Below are 18,000 nucleotides of genomic sequence, written 5' to 3'. Positions count from 1 at the left end.
AGTGGAATCTGTGGTGTGATCTTTATGACTGCAGCAAAGAGTTTGAATGTTGCTATATACTTTATGGCATGTATCATCATAATATTAATTCATAAATTGCTGATGCTAGTAGAAGACATTGTTTTGATGGTGCGTTGAATATCGCAGGAAATATTGGCTAATGTCAGGAAATGTGTGACTTCCTGTCACACATTGCTATTGCAAGCAAAGATCCCCGCAGGGAAAATGGTCTCTGTAGTGACCAAGTTACAGTTTGGTACATAATTACAGGACATTAGAGGAAGACTGATAGTGACAATATGATTGTTACTTTCAAAACAAGATAATTTTTTTCTTAGAATCTTCAGGGCTATTGTTAAACACAAAGATTTTGATTTTTTCTAGGTGTTTGCAATAGATCTAGATTTGCTTGTTAGTAGGTTAACATGGTCTAAGAGCCCTTTGTTCTGAAAGCAAAGGTTTTCTTAGATTCAACACTTCTTCTGAGGGGTATGGCATATTTTTAAAAGCACTTACCAAGAACTGCCATAAGTAAAGTACTTGATATGTTTTGAATCTGTTTGTGGATTATGATCTTGATGTTTTGAATTCTACCTTTGCAGCTCTGGGCAGGTCTGCGTTTCACAGTTCCACGTTTAAGAGATGCACAGAAAACTGTCCAGTTTTACCTCCAGATACGCAGGTACATGTTGAACATCTTGTATTTCTACTATTTTCTGATTCAGATTTATAAATTTTGGATCTACCATTAGGTTATTTTAATGTTTCCTCTTTGTTTTCACAGTAAAAATGAGAATAACTCTCAAAGTGAAGTTGTCTACTACAACCCAGAGGTGGTCGTCCAGGCTGATGTTATTCTGCAGGGGTAAGTTCAGCATTAAAGCTTCTCTCGTTTGAACTTCTGAGACTTTATTTAGTGTTCAGACCCTCCCTGCACATGCCCTCACTTCTGCCTCCTTTTCTTTTCAAGTGTGTCTCGACCAGATAAGGTCTTCTTTCCACCGGCCAACTGGAAAGCGCCCAAAAACTATGTGGTGGAGCAGGACGTCGGGCCTGTCGTGGAACACGTTTATGAGGTAATCAGCGGCTCTCTTATCTTCACATACTCATTGGAAATAACATGGATTGGGCTTGTTTGTAAAAAAAGAGCAAGAAAGAAAAATGGATACCAGATTGCCCAAATATTTTCTCTAGCATCAATTTAAACATAAGAGAATCAGATAGGAATTCCTTAGCAATCAGTTTTGACTTTGCCTGGATATAAGAAAATATTTAATAGTACAACCCGATTATGCCTCTGGCTGTTAAAGAGGTATTGAACTCTTATTATGCATTCAGACCAAATGCTTTTTGAACTTCAAAAACACGTTCAGCTCCTCAGCTTGGATGCTTCTACAGCAAGTGCTCTGCTGCCCTCTGGGAAGACGCTTTGAAGCATCCGATGCAGGTGCAGCAGATTCCAAAACAGCTTCTTCCACACTGCCATTAGAAAGCTGAAAGTTGTGAATAAACCAGACGAGGGAAGAAAAAAATAACCTCTGAATGTTGGAAAAACCTTAAATCATATCTCAGTTATGTTTACATTTAATCACTATGTTTACATGTTATCACTGCTGCACTTTAAGAAATGGAAATGTCTTGAGAGTGCTAGGAAATCACTCTGAAGCCCGCCAGGCTGTTAGGGATTTCAAACCGTCGTTCTTAGCTGCTGTAATTAAATATAAATCTTTTTTACTATCTGAATTAAAAAAAATTATATTTGTCTTTCGCATGTATCATTATTTTTAATATGGGTATGTGTAAACTCTATCTTTACAGTTCAGGGAGAAAACGTTTTAGTGGAGTATTGATGTGTAGAGAATTCTCTTTTCCTTGTACAAGAAAAACCCATTCTCATGGATTTTTAAATCCATAGGGGCTTAACCTCTTCATATATACTCATTTTCAAGTTTTATGCTATTCTACAGAGGTCTTGTATGTAGTCTCTGTTGCCCAGACAGCTCCTGGATCGTTTTTTCTGATTGGCTGACAGCAGCTTCCAGCTGCTAAACTTCAGATTTCCCAACTCCTGCATCTGCTGCTTTGGATACTTGAACGCTTAAAATCTACTGCTGTCAACACCAGAAAAGCTACTACTCCTAACATTGTGCTGCTGCACCTCTCAACCCTCCTTAGTGTCATCTCTTAGAGACATTGGGTGTAAACCAGATGCCCTGATGCTCAAAATGTGTTTAATGTGAACACACAATAGTAGTACATGACCTTTAAAAGCATTTAAAAGGCACTGTCTTTTTTTTTTTCTTTTTTTTTTTTTGTGGAACAATTTATTGTTAAAATATAGATTATACCAGATAGAATTTGTAGAACTTGTAGAAATTTAGAATTAGAATTTGTAGAAAAAACAAAGAGCAGTTTATAGCAAATGTTTGACATAACGTTGTTACCAAATAATGTAAATAATGGTAATGGCAGTAGGGTACTTGTAATTTAATCCAGGACCTTTCTACAAATTGATCAATTAGGGACTTTTCATGAGAGCACTCTCTCTGTTTAATTTTTTTTTACTGCAAGAAAAAGCATGAAGCTGAGATATAGCCATAGGTGACTCTGATTGGCTGATGGGCTCTAGCGTGGGCGGGTGTTCAGCATGTGTTAAACAAAGACTTAGAGGAGAGACAATGATTAAATGACAGCGTTCCTAAAGAGAAGTAAAGGCTAAAGGTTCCTGTGAATTGATGTTTATGTGAGAGAAAAAAATACTTTTTCCAGCTCTAATCTGAAGAAACTCCTTACATTGTCCCTCCATCAGTAACACTGACTGACAGCTGGATTATTTTTTCAACACGTGTTCTTTACTTTCTAAGTGATACTGAATTCACTTTCAAGGTTTACTGTGTTTTATTTCAGATGGAAATACCGGGATTATACAGTTCTCTTATTTTTATTCTGGAATCAGGCAACTGTTTAATTCTGTTTCGACGTACCGGTATATATTTTTTCTTGAATTGCTTGAAAAGCATTTTTTTGTGTTATACCTATTTTATAGCCAGTTAGAGCCTTGGATCAAGCAAAAATGTACATTGTAAAACATCAACTTTTCTTTATATTAATCTGTTGCAGATTAGTGTACGATGTTTGCTGTGTTTGTAATTTTAAGTGTTTTTATCAAAACAAGTCTCTCTTGTAAATGAGATCTTTGATCTCAAGGAGAAAACCTGGATTAATAAAGGTTAAACAAGTAAAGGTGGAAAATATGTTTTCATATATTTAGTCCTTATAATCTAGTAACTATTTAATTAATTAACATCTTTTATTCCATAGTTGAACTTCTGCTTGTATTTAGAGTTCCAACAGGAAATGTATCCAAATTCATTGACGGATCATAAAAAGTAACTGCTTAGTTACTTTTTCTTGTAACTAGCTTATTTGTTTGTGGACTAATCAAGTTACCAACTCGGTTACTTTTTTAGAGACATAACTGGTAGCTATAAATAGTTACACTTTTGAAGAAATGGTCCAAACTCTTTGTATAGGAATAATTATTTTCTTCTTACCTGAACAAACCGCAGAGCTCTTCGCAGTCTACATAAATAAGATGCATGGATTTTTTTTCTTTAAATTTACTTAAAATTAATTAATAATTTTCTTTTCCAGCTTGTCAACAACGGCCCCAGTCGGATCAGCGGCACATTACTGGAGCTGCGCTGCCCTCTACGTGTCCAGGGTCGCTCTCTCCTCTACCCTCTTGAGTTTTTCACAGAAGGTCCCATTAACTGCACTGCTGACGAAAACATGAACCACCGTGGACTCAAAGTGAGCGTCTTGCATGCGCACGCACACCTCTTTGGGTCAAATGGGGCTAAATTAGAGATCTTTCTGCACCCAGATACCCGATGTTTTGCCCACATCCAACTCCTCCTCCCATCTTCCCAGCCCCACCCATGACACTTATCCCAGAGCTGCTTTGAAGTCACAGCTCTTCCCTTCGCTCACAGCTTGAAGAACCACCTCACCCAAGCACCACAGTCACTCATCTTCAACATGCACCAACACTCCCTTCCCAAGTAGTAGCCTTTAAGATACTGTGGGCAAAACATTTCCATGCAGTTGTTTTTGTTTACATTTAAACCTTGACAGATGTTAAGCAGACCTATAAGAGGGTCATCAGTCTTAGCTGTGACCTGATGTTTTTTTCCCTCATGAATCACTTAGTTTGGAGAATTTTCACTGGGATACTTGAGAGGGGAGTGCTCTCATGCCTCTGATTAATGATGAAAAACCTCAGGGTCATGTTAACATTAGGGCCATACATCGACAGAACGTCTGTGCTACAGTCTGTAAATGTTCTCTGTGAATCGGTGGCTGAATGTTTGCCTCTTTCTTCAGCTCCAGGAAACATCCACAGAGTCTCCCGCTCTGGCACTGAAGGCTAATGGGCATCATGTTGAGAAGAGGGAGACACAGAAAGACCAGCTCGCTCTGTTGACTAACCTGGTAAGATACTCTGAGAAGAGCTGCCACATTTTTTTTTTAAAAGAAAAAGTGAGTCTGAGGTGTTTCTGGGCTCTGATGAAATCTGGAAATATTAGGAAACAACAGAGTCTATATTACAAATCCTTTTCCAATTGGTACACAGACCAGCTTCAAAAACTGTTGTCTGGTGGAAAAAGAAAAAAAAGTCTTAGGACTTTCAGAAAAAACCCAATGCTGGAAGATCCTGTGAGGTCAATCTCCACAGTACTGGGTGTAAAAGCCCCTCCTCCAAAACACCTTCTAGCTGAAAGTTGCAGCTGCCTGAATGGACAAAGCAAATGTCTGTTTTAGGAGATGGAACTATTTGGCCTCAATGACCGGAAGTATGTTTGCAGTACTCAATCTGAGGCTCCTACCACCCAGAAACAGTAGGCGCATTTCCACTAATTATCAAATTGTGCCAATTTTTATTCCAAAAATAAATCTGCTAAATGAAAACACTGCAATTTTTGGAAAAAATTTTTTTGGTTCGTTAATGGGATTTTTTTTTTTTTTTGGTTCTATGGCAATTTTTTAAATATATGTTTTTATCTATTCGTAATGCGAGTGCTTATGTAACTTATATAGAATGAGTTCCATGACTGATTGTAAATGCTTGGAAGCTGAAATCCCAATCCTCCCCATCTGTTCAGTGATGGCTTCTCTCTTTTCATTTGACACCTCTTTCAAACCATCTGTCCTCTCTGATGAGAATACATCAGCTCTTAAACTAAAGTGTGCTCTGTTGCAAGCCAACAAAATTGACAAAGATTCCTGGATAGAGGTTGAAACTTGTTCAAAAATACAAAGCGAAAGGCCTCCCAGCCTGTTTGTGATAACATCTGATTATTTATTTTAATAGCAAAACATGCAATTATCTTATTAACGTACTCAGCTGAAGGGCAATTACATTTATTTTAAGAAATGTTTACTTATTTTTAGACCAGTTTTTGCAGGGTCTAACGCAATGTGGGTGGGATACCAGTAAGTGGTTTAACTAAAATCAACAGCTAGATCATTGAAGCTTGAACTCATCAGTGTTTTCTAGTAGGAAGAAAAATCCAAACACATTTGGGGTCTGTTTCTTTATTACATAAAGTCAGCCTAAATTAACCTTGCCACTTTCCCCTGACTACAGCATTTTTGCACATTTATGTTTAAAAGCATATTCTGTGAGGGAAATAGTTTATTTTAAAGCAACTCCACCACTATCAAAGAGAGGCTTAATTTTGCTTTTGGAGTTATAACAGAAACCTGTTGATGGCTGTCTGGACTTCAAATCTTATCCTGATACTTGGTTGGATTATCGTCATAATAATGAAAGTGAGGATGGAAAAATAGAACAATTCTTCACAGTCATTCTCAGCTTAACCGTTGAGTGTGACTGCATGCAGAAGCAATAATAAATGCACAAATACAGCTGTGGAAACTACAGAAATTTAAAACAGGCTGCTTCACGACGTCAGTTACATGAAGAAGTGTGATTATATCACAAAACATCCCACATAAAACCTTATCCCATCAATGACACTATACAATCAGCTCTAGTCTTATTTAAGCCTGAGTGTATAATTGGACCCTGTTCTAAAGGGATTTGAAAGTAATTGAAATTTGTCTTATAATCCCCATAACAGAACAGTTCAAATGCATCACAAGAAGGCCTAAACTGATGTGACATTCATGCCGATAAGTAATAAAAACGTCCGACCGGCTTTCTACGCATGTCTCAGGGGACTGTAATTAAATTATGATGCCATTAAAAAGAAAAGGTCAGAGGGCACATACTGGTCCCGTTGCGGTAATTAACATTAAAGAGCCTTTATTCATAGCTGGGCAGTCAAATGCTGGCAAGACAGAAGACGTTTGTTGGGTCTTTGGCCTCTGACGCAATAATTCCCTCACAGTCCACCTTTGGGAGATGGTTTATCAACCATATGAAGGCCCATATCTGTGAAGATTCTCAGTCATCCAGGTCATGGTCAAGCTTGAGAAAGTTCAGTCTACGAAACTGGACGTGACGTTTTCTAGAAAGAGTTTCGCTTCTCATCCAAAAGGCTTCTTCAGTTCTAACTATGGGATATGAATGTTATAAAGAACTAATTAATGTATTAAAGGGGTCATAGAATGCAAAATGGAGTTTCCATTGTCATAGATAAATAACGATAGTTGAGTGGGTGAAATAGACGTAAAGAGAAGTTCGAACCCCATCGGCAGCCTCCTTTCTCTGCAAATCTCACGACTCCAAACTTCCACCATAAAACGGTTGAATCCAAACGAAGCGCGGAGTTGACGTAAACTCGGGGATGGTGCCTTATTTGGTTCTGGAAATTGACATACAGACCAGCCCACTGGTTCACTGGCCCACATGAGAGGGGGAGGGGATGATGTGTTGACTGTTGGGCAGCTGACTGGACCTGACCTCAGCAGAGAGCCATGAGCCGCCTGTACTCAGCCGGTGGAGGGAGGCTGGGGGCCGATAAGGCAGGCAGAGGGCACGGGGCTGCCTGTGTCCAGGCTGCCTTGACTGTGTAGGTCCGGTCGCTCTGTCCCCCGCAGGCTCCCTGCTCCCATCCGCCAGGGTTCCCGGACCAGCTCCGGAGCTGACGGCTCAGTTCGAATGCCCGGTGTGTGTCGACTACGTGCTGCACTGTAGTCGACTAAAATCCCAGACGATTTTGAAATTCACCCTCTGACATTTTTTAGGTATGACAAAAAAGTAGGAAATGTCTGGAAAAGGGAGGACATCTGGCTTTTAACCAGGCTTGCATTAGGGCTCATAGAACAGCAAATATGCCATTTTCAGCCCAACCAATGTTACACACCCTATTCAGAGACCTTAAGGACCAGCACCAAATACCCTATGTAATCATTCTATGACCCCTTTAAAGTAACATACACCAGTCTCAGAAGCTTTAGTGTTTTTTTATAAGGAATATTTTAATAAAAGTTTCACAACAGAATGACATTTAACGTACCAGAGAAATTTTTTAGAGCTATTTTTTTAATTAGCTTGGAAATAATGGGTTTTGTTATTATTATTTTTTTTACATGAAAGAATACCCTTTAGCAGAAAATCCATACTTCATCTTTACAAATCCTTCTATGTTTTTCCTTATTTTAAAATTTAATAATACAAATAAACTGTTGGAGGTTTAAGATGGCAACAGATTTCCTGTAGCAGATGTTTAAATTAAATAAAAAGATATTGTTTTATTAAAATGCCATGTAATATTTTGTGGTTCTAAATGACTTAAAGGAATAGTACACCCAAAACATGATTAGCCTTCATTTTCTACTCACCCCCATGCTGAACAAAACTCTGGAGTACTTTTTTGATATCTCAAATGCATCTGGAGATCTGGGAGGCTTCTTGCTGTCTGCTGACATTCAAATAATGGAGGTCTATGGTGACCGAGACAGAAAGGTCCATAAAAGTCCACAAAAACGTGTCAATATTCCTCCATACTGCTCGTCCAATGTAATCCAAGTGTCCTGAGTGGGTAGCATCCAGAATTTACTCGAAACGAAGTCATTTAGAACGTTTTAGAGCCTAAACAGTAGTGTATAGGATTTCCTAATAGCGCCCCCATGCGCGCTCACGATTCTACGGAAGCCGGCAGACCAAACCGGAAGAAAGTGCGCATTCAGCGTCTGCTCTGCCGATAATGCAAGCGTAGAAGAAGAAATGTGCTGTTTACCTGTGCAAAGAAAGAAACAACGAAAGAAAAATGTCTGAGGACTTCAGTGTTGAGGAAGAGCATGAGTTCTTTGCCGAGCTGAATGCGCTGGTTTGGTCTGCCGGCTTCCGTAGAATCGTGAGCGCGCATGGGGGCGCTATTAGGAAATCCTATACACTACTGTTTAGGCTCTAAAACGTTCTAAATGACTTGGTTTCGAGTAAATTCTGGATGCTACCCACTCAGGACACTTGGATTACATTGGACGAGCAGTATGGAGGAATATTGACACGTTTTTGTGGACTTTTATGGACCTTTCTGTCTCGGGCGCCATAGACCTCCATTATTTGAATGTCAGCAGACAGCAAGAAGCCTCCCAGATCTCCAGATGCATTTGAGATATCAAAAAAGTACTCCAGAGTTTTGTTCAGCATGGGGGTGAGTAGAAAATGAAGGCTAATCATGTTTTGGGTGTACTATTCCTGCCAGACTAAAAATGGCTCTTTGGATAATATTGCAGAACCCTGCATTAGAGGTAATGAAGGAAAAGATTTGCTTTGTCTTTCCTTTAATTTGCACTTCAATATGAAGAAGTTGGATGACAACTGTCCACCCAGTCCACAGATATGACGTTACCACTGGCATGCTTGATGGTCAGCACTGTCCTTTCAACTTTCAGAGGCTGTTAAGGAGAGTTTTCTGTTTTTGTAGCAGTTATGTTTAGTCTTCCATAAATTGATAAGTCTGTTAGACTAACAGAAGCCAAATTTAGACTAGTTTTTCAAAACCCCCCCTCCAATCAGTCACCAATGACATTAATGGGCTGTTTTTACACTGCTAGCTTGTTGGAAACCTTCGTCTATCCGCTGTCATTATATAAAAGCGCTGAGGGAAATGTCCTGAAACATGGCCAAAGCAAGGGGCAAAGGAAGTGTCTCATTAAACTGGTGTGTATCATTGTTGGTGGACTACATTTTCAGGGTTAAATTTAGAACTTCACTATAACATTGTCTCTGCATTCGGCAGCAGTGGTGTCATGTCAATATCTCATTTCTTAAAATTATGGGAACACCACCTAATGCATAATTCCAACATGAAGAATTAGTGAAATGTAGCTGCGAGGCAACCTTAACTGTTGGTGTATTTTCCCAGACCTGTGTGGCCTTGCTGCCTCGGGCATTCAGCAGTTCCAACAGGAGGAAGTGCACTGATCTGTTCCCTGTCTGTTTCAATGCTCATTAAGTCCGTCTAAGACTGTGACTAAAGGAACTGGGTGGTTCCCCCCTTCTCTTCTCTTCTCTTAGGTTTTCCCTGCTTGGTGTAATAAGAAAACTGGTGCTTTTATGGCAGGAAACCCAACGAAACCTCTCAGTGGTGGTGGTCTAGCTTTTAGCATCGGCACCAAATGACAGCGTGTGCATGCTGTAAAAACTTAAAACTGCATTATTGAGATCTAGTAAAGATTGTGTATTCTACAGTCATGAGAAAAATGGGTCGGGCTTAGTGGTTGGGTAATAATGTGGCAAGTTGTGCTTGCTGCATTTTTACAGTCTCATGACATTCCTTCGGTCTAATTCGAAGCAGGCGCGGAATTGGGATAATAACATTGGGCTCTTTGTTACATTTATGTGTCCTGAAGCATTAGGAGTGTGTTTTTTATTAGTTTGCCTTATAAGACCCCACCTGAATTTACTTAAGATTCTCTTGTTGTAATATATATATAGTTATTTTGTGGAGGTTTCAGAACAATGGATTTTTTTTGTTGTCTTTTTCCATAGTCTTGCCCCAATGTGAATTGCTGGAAGCTCCAGTGCAACGTGGGTCTCCTGGAGAAGGGAACCACTGCAATCCTGAAAATGCGATCGCGAGTCTGGGCCCAGACCTTCACTGAGGTTAGTGGAAGAACAACCCTGCCATTCAAAAACCACCTTCTTCATACATGAACATGTTTCCTCCAGAGAAAATGGCAAAAAAATGCGTCCAGCTGGAGTTTGTGTATTTTCTAATGTCAGACTTTGGCAGAAACTAAGAAACAATTTTCCAGAAGCTAAACAAAAAAAAAAGCAAAAGGGAAACCTCAAATGCCACCAGGAAAGAACTCAATAACAAATTTGTTTGTGCAACACTTGGCATTTGCACTGTTTCCTAATGACCTACCACTCATATTTACATCAGGAAATAAAACGGTTGTTTTCTGGAATTGCTGAAGCTCCAGATTGTTCGACTTTTAGTTATCACTGCCTATGTCTGGTCTACACACTGTATCTATCAACTCCTGCACACATTAACATGGACTGTGTGTGTTGAAACAATGAAGATATTTTTTCCCTTGGCCTGTGTCTCCACCTTGTGTAACTTTTATGTATTTCATGCTTCTCATTTCAGAGAGCTTACAAGCAGTATGTGATTGAATGTCTTGCCGAATTCAAAGTACAGAAGATGCCATATGGGATTCCACCCAAACACTATCCAAGTGGTCAGAAAAAGGTATTTATTGACTTTAAACAGACTACTCTTTCCATCTGGGCTGCTCAGACTGAGAAACTGTCTTGTCCTCCTCAGGTGGTGACCCCATTGGTTTGGAACAAACCAGACATTGAAAACTCTGTCCCTTTGTGGATCATCGTCTTGGCCATCCTGGCTGGTTTACTTCTTCTGGCTCTTCTTATCTACATCCTTTACAGGGTGGGTGAATCACTTAAGCAAAAAGAGTTTCAAACATCACTCTGCTGCTAGTGAGAAAAAACAGAGGACTCAGTAAAGAGCATCGCTAAGGGTTGCAAAAAGAGTGAAATGGCATTGTGATGTATCAACGAAACAGCCTGGTAGCAAAGAGTGATGATTGGTGAGAGTTCAGAAGAGAATGATGTATTTTTTTCAGTCAGAAAGAGGAAGTCAGAAAATATTACGTGATAGGTTTGTTATGTACTCCACAAGAACTGAGAAATTTGTTCATTAGGTGACAAGAACTTGAAAGGAGTTAGCCATTTTCAGATTGATGAGCAGAAGAGCAAAAAGCTTTTTTACTCAGAATACGATTATTATAAATGGTCATATTTTGTTCATTCAGTTTCTCACGGCCTCTGCCATCCCATCCTAAAGCTATCCATTACATAACAGATCACTGGACGGATTTCTGAAATAAATAAAATGGGTAACACATTACAATATCCAACATTTATAAATGTAAAGAGTCCATCCATCTATCCATCTATTATCTGACACGCTTGTCTCGAGTGGGGTCGCGAGGGGTGCTGGTGCCCATCTCCAGCAGTCAATGGGCGTGAGGCAGGGTTGTAGAGTCCAGTTATTAATAATTATCAGATAGTTTATTTATTTTTGATAATCATTTAGAAACTGCATCAAAACAATTTATAAAAAGGTAAATAAATAATTTCTAAGGGTGTTAGGGTAGTTCCAACATGACAAATTAAATTAAAAATAAAGGCTAGGTTTAGCTCTTCAGTCCACTGATGTTGGGGATAAACCAACATGGCAGGGCAGTATGTTTTTTTTTTTTTTTTTTACCTTTTTTAAATGGTTTAGGTGCAGTTAATAAAAGATTATTAAACATTAATAAGTTATATGTAAATAGTTAATAAATTATTTCTTTACAATTTATTATTAGGGATATTTTGAAGTGTTACCAGGGGTAAAATCCTTTTTGCCTTTCCTATTTAACAACAGCCTGCCAAATCCGGACCAATCTCAGACACACAGCAAGAAAAAAGTCCAGACATGTCTGGAACAAGCAGCGAGAACCCCACAGAGAACAAAATGTAAATGTAATGTAAACCCCCTTATTGTCCCACAATGGGGAAATTCACTCTTTGCATTAACCCATCCCCTTGGAGAGCAGTGGGCTGCCATTGTGTGAAGCCCAGGGAGCAATCAGGGGTTAAGGATTTTGCTCAGGAACCCAGAGTAGAGGCTGTGGGGATCAAAACGGATACTTGCAACCTTTTCAGGGCACAAGTGCACTGCTCTAACGACTAGACCAACAGTTCCCCGAAATTATTTCCCTCGTTTGAGCGAGAACAAATATCTTGATTCTCATGGAGTATTAGTTTTTGATTTTGAGAAGCAGCTCATAGATAAAACATGTACCTTAGTAAGGTAAAAATTCTGACAATCAGGAAGAAGTGAGTTCTGCTCACGTTCTGATCTGCATTGTTCCTCTTAATTCCACATGAACAGGCCAGTTATCAGATTTCTTCCTGCAACCATTTTACCAACTTAACATCATGTTTCCCAGATCTGCAATGGTTTTTTAAAATAATGAATGGAAATAGCCGAAAATCCCACTTTTTTATGTATGTTCAAGTTCTACGTCACAATCTATTTACGCAAATGGATTCAAAGGCTCTTTTAGTTCGAGGCGATTCCTTTGCCAGGTCATGGGTCATGTTTGGTTTCACACTTTTAAGATTTTCTGCATCTAAAATAAGATCACATCAGCAGATCAGGATAATTTCTAATTGTATTTTTTAACCTCTTTGCAGTTTGGCTTCTTCAAGCGATCTCTACCTTACGGCACTGCCATGGAGAAAGCTCAGCTCAAACCACAGGCCGCCTCTGAGGCCTAACTCCTCAACTGAATTACAAGAACCACAATATCTGGCCAAGTGATTGCAATAGATGGACACAACGGAACTTGTGGCGTGGATCAGAGTTGCGCGAACGAGAGACTACTGGAACTCCGCTGTGCTGCACTAAAAAGAAGACAAACACCCAAAGATCTACAAGCCAAATGAATGTTTTTTTAAATATTTATATCTTTTTTTTTTTTTTACCCTTTTGGGATTTTTGGCAAATAGAACTTATCTTTGTGCGTAAAAACAAATCTTAGACAAAAAAAAAAGCACACGGGCTGCCGTTATCCTGTGCATCCGGGAACATTTTGGGTTTACTTTTACAGATGTTTGTGATGAAGACCTTTATAGTACCTGTTTATCTGCTTTATCTTGGTGCTAATGATCGAATGCATCTGCTGCCGTCGACGGGAAACAACAGAGGATTGTGATATGATTGTCTGACCCTGTTATTTACACCTTGAACTTTGCGAGCTGTTTCCAGCCTAGTTTCTGCTGGAATACATCCCGCCACTATGCAACCCCATGAACAGGAAAAGCGGGTATTAAAAATGCTTTAGATGGAAGTTTGTCAGCTGTTCATGGAAATGATCACTTGCTGTCTCAGGTGGACAGTTTTTTTGTGCTTTGAATTCTTTTTTTTTTTTGCACTCAAAGGAAATCTACTGATATTTTTTTCCAAATACACCAAAGACTGACTGAGCTTCCTTTGAGATTGGACTTTGACTCCTACTGATCACTTTGTCCAAGTCCTGTATTTGTGTTCTCAGTGTTACCAAAGCTGCAGCCGCTGTCGGTGTAGCGGCATTAGTTAACTGGGATTGGACTGGAAACACCACAGACCTGTGGAACCTCATGTTGAAGCAGCATGGTGCTTCTTGTTGGAAAGCAGTGCTCTCCTGTCCCTTCTGCTTGGGGTGTGATGGTTAAAGTGGGGGAAAAAAGGAACACAGTTGTCGGGCATGGTAGCATAAGGAAAACGAACAAAGACAGGGCAGACAGCATTGATGTAGCCTTGACAGGAGGCTGAGGAACAATGGATCCTTTTTTCAGCTTAGTGTGTTGCTGAATGAGATACTGTATTTTTCTTCTTTTTAAATGAGTAAAATGAATGAGACGCAGCTGACATCATCCCAATATCATAAAGGCTACAGGGACTTAATAATACAATTCCTTGTATGTTTTTTGTTAATGTACAGGTGTATCATAATACATTAAAATATCAGCAAAAAGTACATAAATTCCAATAACTAGGTTAAATGAAAGTAATACTCATGTAGATTTATGGAGTGTGAAACTTTTCATAAGCGTGTTTTTTTTTCTTCCACTTAACTTTCCATTAATGTGCCTAAGTGCAACTCTCTGTGAATAACCAGCTTCTGCTGAACACTATTAGTAAATAATTATTATATAACTATATACATATCTGATGTGTGATTCAAGATTTCGAGTATTTTTATTGAATCTATCCCATAATCGTTAAAACCAACATAATGAAGTATCTGAAAAGTACCTGACCTTTTTGCTGATATACTTATTTATTAAGATGCACCTATACTGGAGTTAATGTGCCTTAATGTAAATACTTCATGTCTGTGGGTCAGCGTTAGGGTCACCTGTGTACATCATGTGTTCATGAATTTGTGTGAATGATGTATTTAAGTGGTTTTTGTTCTCGAGTGCGTGTGGTTATAACTTCCCCACTGCCTAGTCCTTTTGTAGCCAGAGATAATTGAGGTGAACGTTTTTCATTGATTTTAAACCCAACAGCAAAAATACCTCAATCAAAGGGATAACAACTAGGCACTGGGATCTACACCATGTTTGGAAGTGCAATATTTATATCACTCTTTTTAATGTATCACTGCGTTTTATTTGTCTTTTTTTTAAACCAGAAAGTGAGGATGTAAACTAAACCTCTTGGTTTTTTAATTGTTTTTTAAATCTATTATATTATTAGCTTTCTCACTGCTAACAAAGTCAAATCTTTAAAAAAAGAAAAAAAGAAATGCTTTCCCCAAGTTCTGATATATTCATCACTTTTTTGAACCGCTTTCACTTCTCACAGGTTTAATAGCACAGGTTGATGCTGAAACAAAGCATGGTTGAAGACGCTTAAATCGTTAATATCATCACATATTCTCCTTCAGCAGCTGTTTAAACACAACCAATTCAGTTAACATGTGTTGTACATATTTTCCCTTCACTAGATATGTCTCCCTCGGATCTTTGGGTGATTTATACAAACCTGGACTAGAAAATCCCCATTTAGTTCTGGATCTAAATCCTTCATGCGGCACATTCTCTTTATGACAACCATTTCCTTGAACTTGTCAGTGACGGGACCGTTCTACTTCCATTGTTACATCAGGAGAAGGCACTGGTAATTATTAGTTTTTTTTATGTCTTCATCCACTTTCTCTCTCCAGGACTTTTTAAAAGAAGTTGTACATATTTGTGACAAGGAGAGTTTTGATTGATTGGTTGAGAAATTTCTCACCCCATATTGGGGAGACTTTTTTTGTGTGCCAGGTGGACGCTTTTAACCTGCATTTGTTTGTTCTTTAAAAAAAAATAATAAAAAAAATCTCCCTTTTAACTTTTTCTTGTCTTCATTGAGTATGTATAAATTGGAAAATAATTTATTTATAAAAACATCATATGAAACTCAGCATGTCTGTTTGTGGCCTTGTTGACAAAATGTATATAACAATATATTTAAGTGCTCAGGACATCCAAAGTTAATATTTGTGGTACAGATGTGTAGCGTGTGTTATGTGGCAGTCAGCTGGATTCTTCCACAGGATATGTGGAGTATAAAAAAATAAAAACATTTACAGCAGATACAGAGCAGCACACTACATGGTGTTACATTGCCTTTTTGGGCTTATGTAAGGCGTGTTGGTAGAAAACATTCTCAGCTGTCCTGTGGTTTAGCACTGAGGTCATTACCGTGCATTCTGCACATTTTCACTCTGTGCTGCGCAAAAAGATCCGCCCTTTGATTTGTTAAAGTTTTATTAATCCTTTTAGTCCAGTTTCCTCTTCCGATTGAGGTGAAAACTTCCAGTCTTTGTAAATCAGAGGCAGGTGTCCTAGCATTCGATGGTCCTGGATAACTGCGTCAGCCTCCGCTGGTTGTCGATCACCTTCAGGTTTTGAATGTAATGCCTGATGTTGCTTAGAGTGCGCAGCGGGAGGGCATGGTCAGAATCTGGGAGGGAAAGGGAAAGGTGGGGGCATTTCTGAGTTAGCATTCAAAATTCAAACAACAAAAAAATTGAGTCACACCCACTGAACATTAACACATTTTCTCACATTAAAACCACAAACTACAGTATATCTAAATGTGATTTTTCTAATAGAACAATACCTCTATTTGTATTAAACCCCGTAAATACACGCCTTACATAATAAACAATTTGATTTCAGAAAATCCAATTGTAAATTACAATTTCAACACAAGCAAACATTACATTTAATTATTGACTTATATAGTTACACTATTATATGGTGTTTATTTCTGAAAAGGGGTATGATGTTCAATTCACTGATGATTCAACTGATGTTGAAAATTTTAATTCAGGCAGCTTCTATCTGAGGTTTTCAGTGACTTTGACAAGAATCAAGGCTAGCTTTAAAATAGATAAGCTAGAGCTTTGTTTTTATTGATGGATTTAATTTGGTTTGGATTAAATAACTAGGTATCTTGTTAAAAAGCTGTTAGTCTGACTGATTCTTCTTGCCCAGCCTGCTAGATCAGATAAATGACCTTTACTTCTTTGATTTGCTGCTATAGCAGAGTTTTTATTTTCAGATAATAGAATAAACAGTGATCTAAAAATGGGTAAAAGCTAACCATATTAAGATACTAAGAGCTTTCCTTTTCTCTTTTTTTAAGTTGAGGTGCTATGTGCTGCAATAATGGTATGAAATTTAACTAAAATGTGTATAAAGGGAAACTTACAGGTGGATAATCGAGCAGCAGGACCATCCAGAAACATCCGGTCAGCCAGACCCCTCTGTGGTGATGAAGGCACTGCAGAGCAGGAAGAATATAAATATAGAGTTCATCCCACCAGTGCAGAGCTTACTGAAACATGCATGCACACGTACAACCACAGAATGGTAAATTGTTGTTTACAAGAACTAGTTGACTAACCGTAAGGCTGGCTCCTGCATTCTAGTACAATTTTAACTGTCTTGGCAAGCATTCGCTATGAAGACAAAGAGATGAATCATTTCACTTCCAGCTGTTCACAGCTCACAATATATATTTTTAGGGAATACAGTTAAGAAGGAATACCAAAAAAAAAAACATATGTCCGTACCATTTTTTCAAAATTCACCAGTTTGTCAACATAATTTGGGTTGCCCTCGTGGATGAATGTCATGTCTGTGTAAAAGAAACCCAGAAATCAAGTATTTATTAATTTGTTAAACAACAAATACATTTAAAAGAGATATCTGGAGTAAAGTTGCTAAATGCCTGTTGGGCCTTTTTTACCTTTCAGGAGCAGAGGCATAAAGGGAATGTAAGGAGGATTGAGTTTGGCCACTGCTAGTCTGTAGGCCCTGTGGTTCCGTGAGGGATCCTAACAGAACCAGAGAAAGCATAAACACCAGAACCTTCTTTACACACTCATTAAATAGATAAAACTTATTAACCAACACTAATCTGAACAATCTGGGAAATTTAATAACCATCTAATGTGGATTACCATCAGTCTCTCATAGGCGCAGTAGATTCTTTTAGTTTTGCTCGGTATTCGCTACAAAGTAAAGTAAAAATTGTATTAGCTGTGGTAAAAAACAAAAACATAAGACAAGCACTTTGATCACACCTCACCTCCCAGGTCTTGTAAAGCCTCTGCACAGCACTGTTGCTCAGACCAAACATCACAGCAAAAAATGAGTTGAGATTCCTTTGCTCCTTTAACCTAAAAAACAAACAAATGTGTAAAATAGCATGTCGCTGCAAAACGAAGAGTTTTTAGAATAACAAAATAAACAATATAGTAGAGCTTAATAGTGACACTCAAACGTCACACACACTGATTTTTATAAGTGGGACTAATGCTTGAGGTCAAACAGCACTAAGTGATGATGCCTGATTTGTTAACAAAACCATCTTAAGAAAACCACTAGAGTTTTAAAAACATAAGCTATTAAGTTTTGGTTCTTGCAGCAGGGAGAAATGTGGCCTGTTTGCACTGTCC

General features: G+C 38.5%; 2 protein-coding genes across 6 annotated transcripts in view; one reads left to right on the top strand and one right to left on the bottom strand.

The window, feature by feature from the left end:
• Positions 1-15,380, top strand: part of itga5 (integrin, alpha 5 (fibronectin receptor, alpha polypeptide)) — a 54,714-nt gene extending 39,334 nt beyond the window's left edge. Inside the window, exons 22-30 of the mRNA XM_038309273.1 lie at positions 603-682; positions 785-865; positions 971-1,076; positions 3,655-3,813; positions 4,387-4,494; positions 9,968-10,081; positions 10,575-10,676; positions 10,752-10,874; positions 12,692-15,380. Of these exons, the coding sequence (XP_038165201.1) occupies positions 603-682; positions 785-865; positions 971-1,076; positions 3,655-3,813; positions 4,387-4,494; positions 9,968-10,081; positions 10,575-10,676; positions 10,752-10,874; positions 12,692-12,775 (957 nt within the window). The 3' untranslated portion in view covers positions 12,776-15,380. The remainder of the gene's footprint in view (positions 1-602; positions 683-784; positions 866-970; positions 1,077-3,654; positions 3,814-4,386; positions 4,495-9,967; positions 10,082-10,574; positions 10,677-10,751; positions 10,875-12,691) is intronic.
• The window catches only part of rapgef3 (Rap guanine nucleotide exchange factor (GEF) 3), a 48,501-nt gene continuing 45,335 nt past the window's right edge, over positions 14,835-18,000 (bottom strand). For all 5 annotated transcript variants that reach the window (XM_038309275.1, XM_038309279.1, XM_038309276.1 and 2 more), the window contains 7 exons: positions 17,631-17,721; positions 17,503-17,553; positions 17,289-17,376; positions 17,113-17,177; positions 16,944-16,998; positions 16,749-16,820; positions 14,835-15,995 (listed from right to left, as the gene is read on the bottom strand). In XM_038309275.1, the coding sequence (XP_038165203.1) occupies positions 15,877-15,995; positions 16,749-16,820; positions 16,944-16,998; positions 17,113-17,177; positions 17,289-17,376; positions 17,503-17,553; positions 17,631-17,721 (541 nt within the window). In that variant the 3' untranslated portion in view covers positions 14,835-15,876. The remainder of the gene's footprint in view (positions 15,996-16,748; positions 16,821-16,943; positions 16,999-17,112; positions 17,178-17,288; positions 17,377-17,502; positions 17,554-17,630; positions 17,722-18,000) is intronic.

The sequence above is a fragment of the Cyprinodon tularosa genome, unplaced genomic scaffold (assembly GCF_016077235.1).
Source record: "Cyprinodon tularosa strain WSP-4 unplaced genomic scaffold, ASM1607723v1 ctg66, whole genome shotgun sequence".
NCBI classification, from domain to species: domain Eukaryota; kingdom Metazoa; phylum Chordata; class Actinopteri; order Cyprinodontiformes; family Cyprinodontidae; genus Cyprinodon; species Cyprinodon tularosa.
Note: the sequence above shows the minus strand (reverse complement) of the source record. Positions and strands in the feature narration are given on the sequence as shown.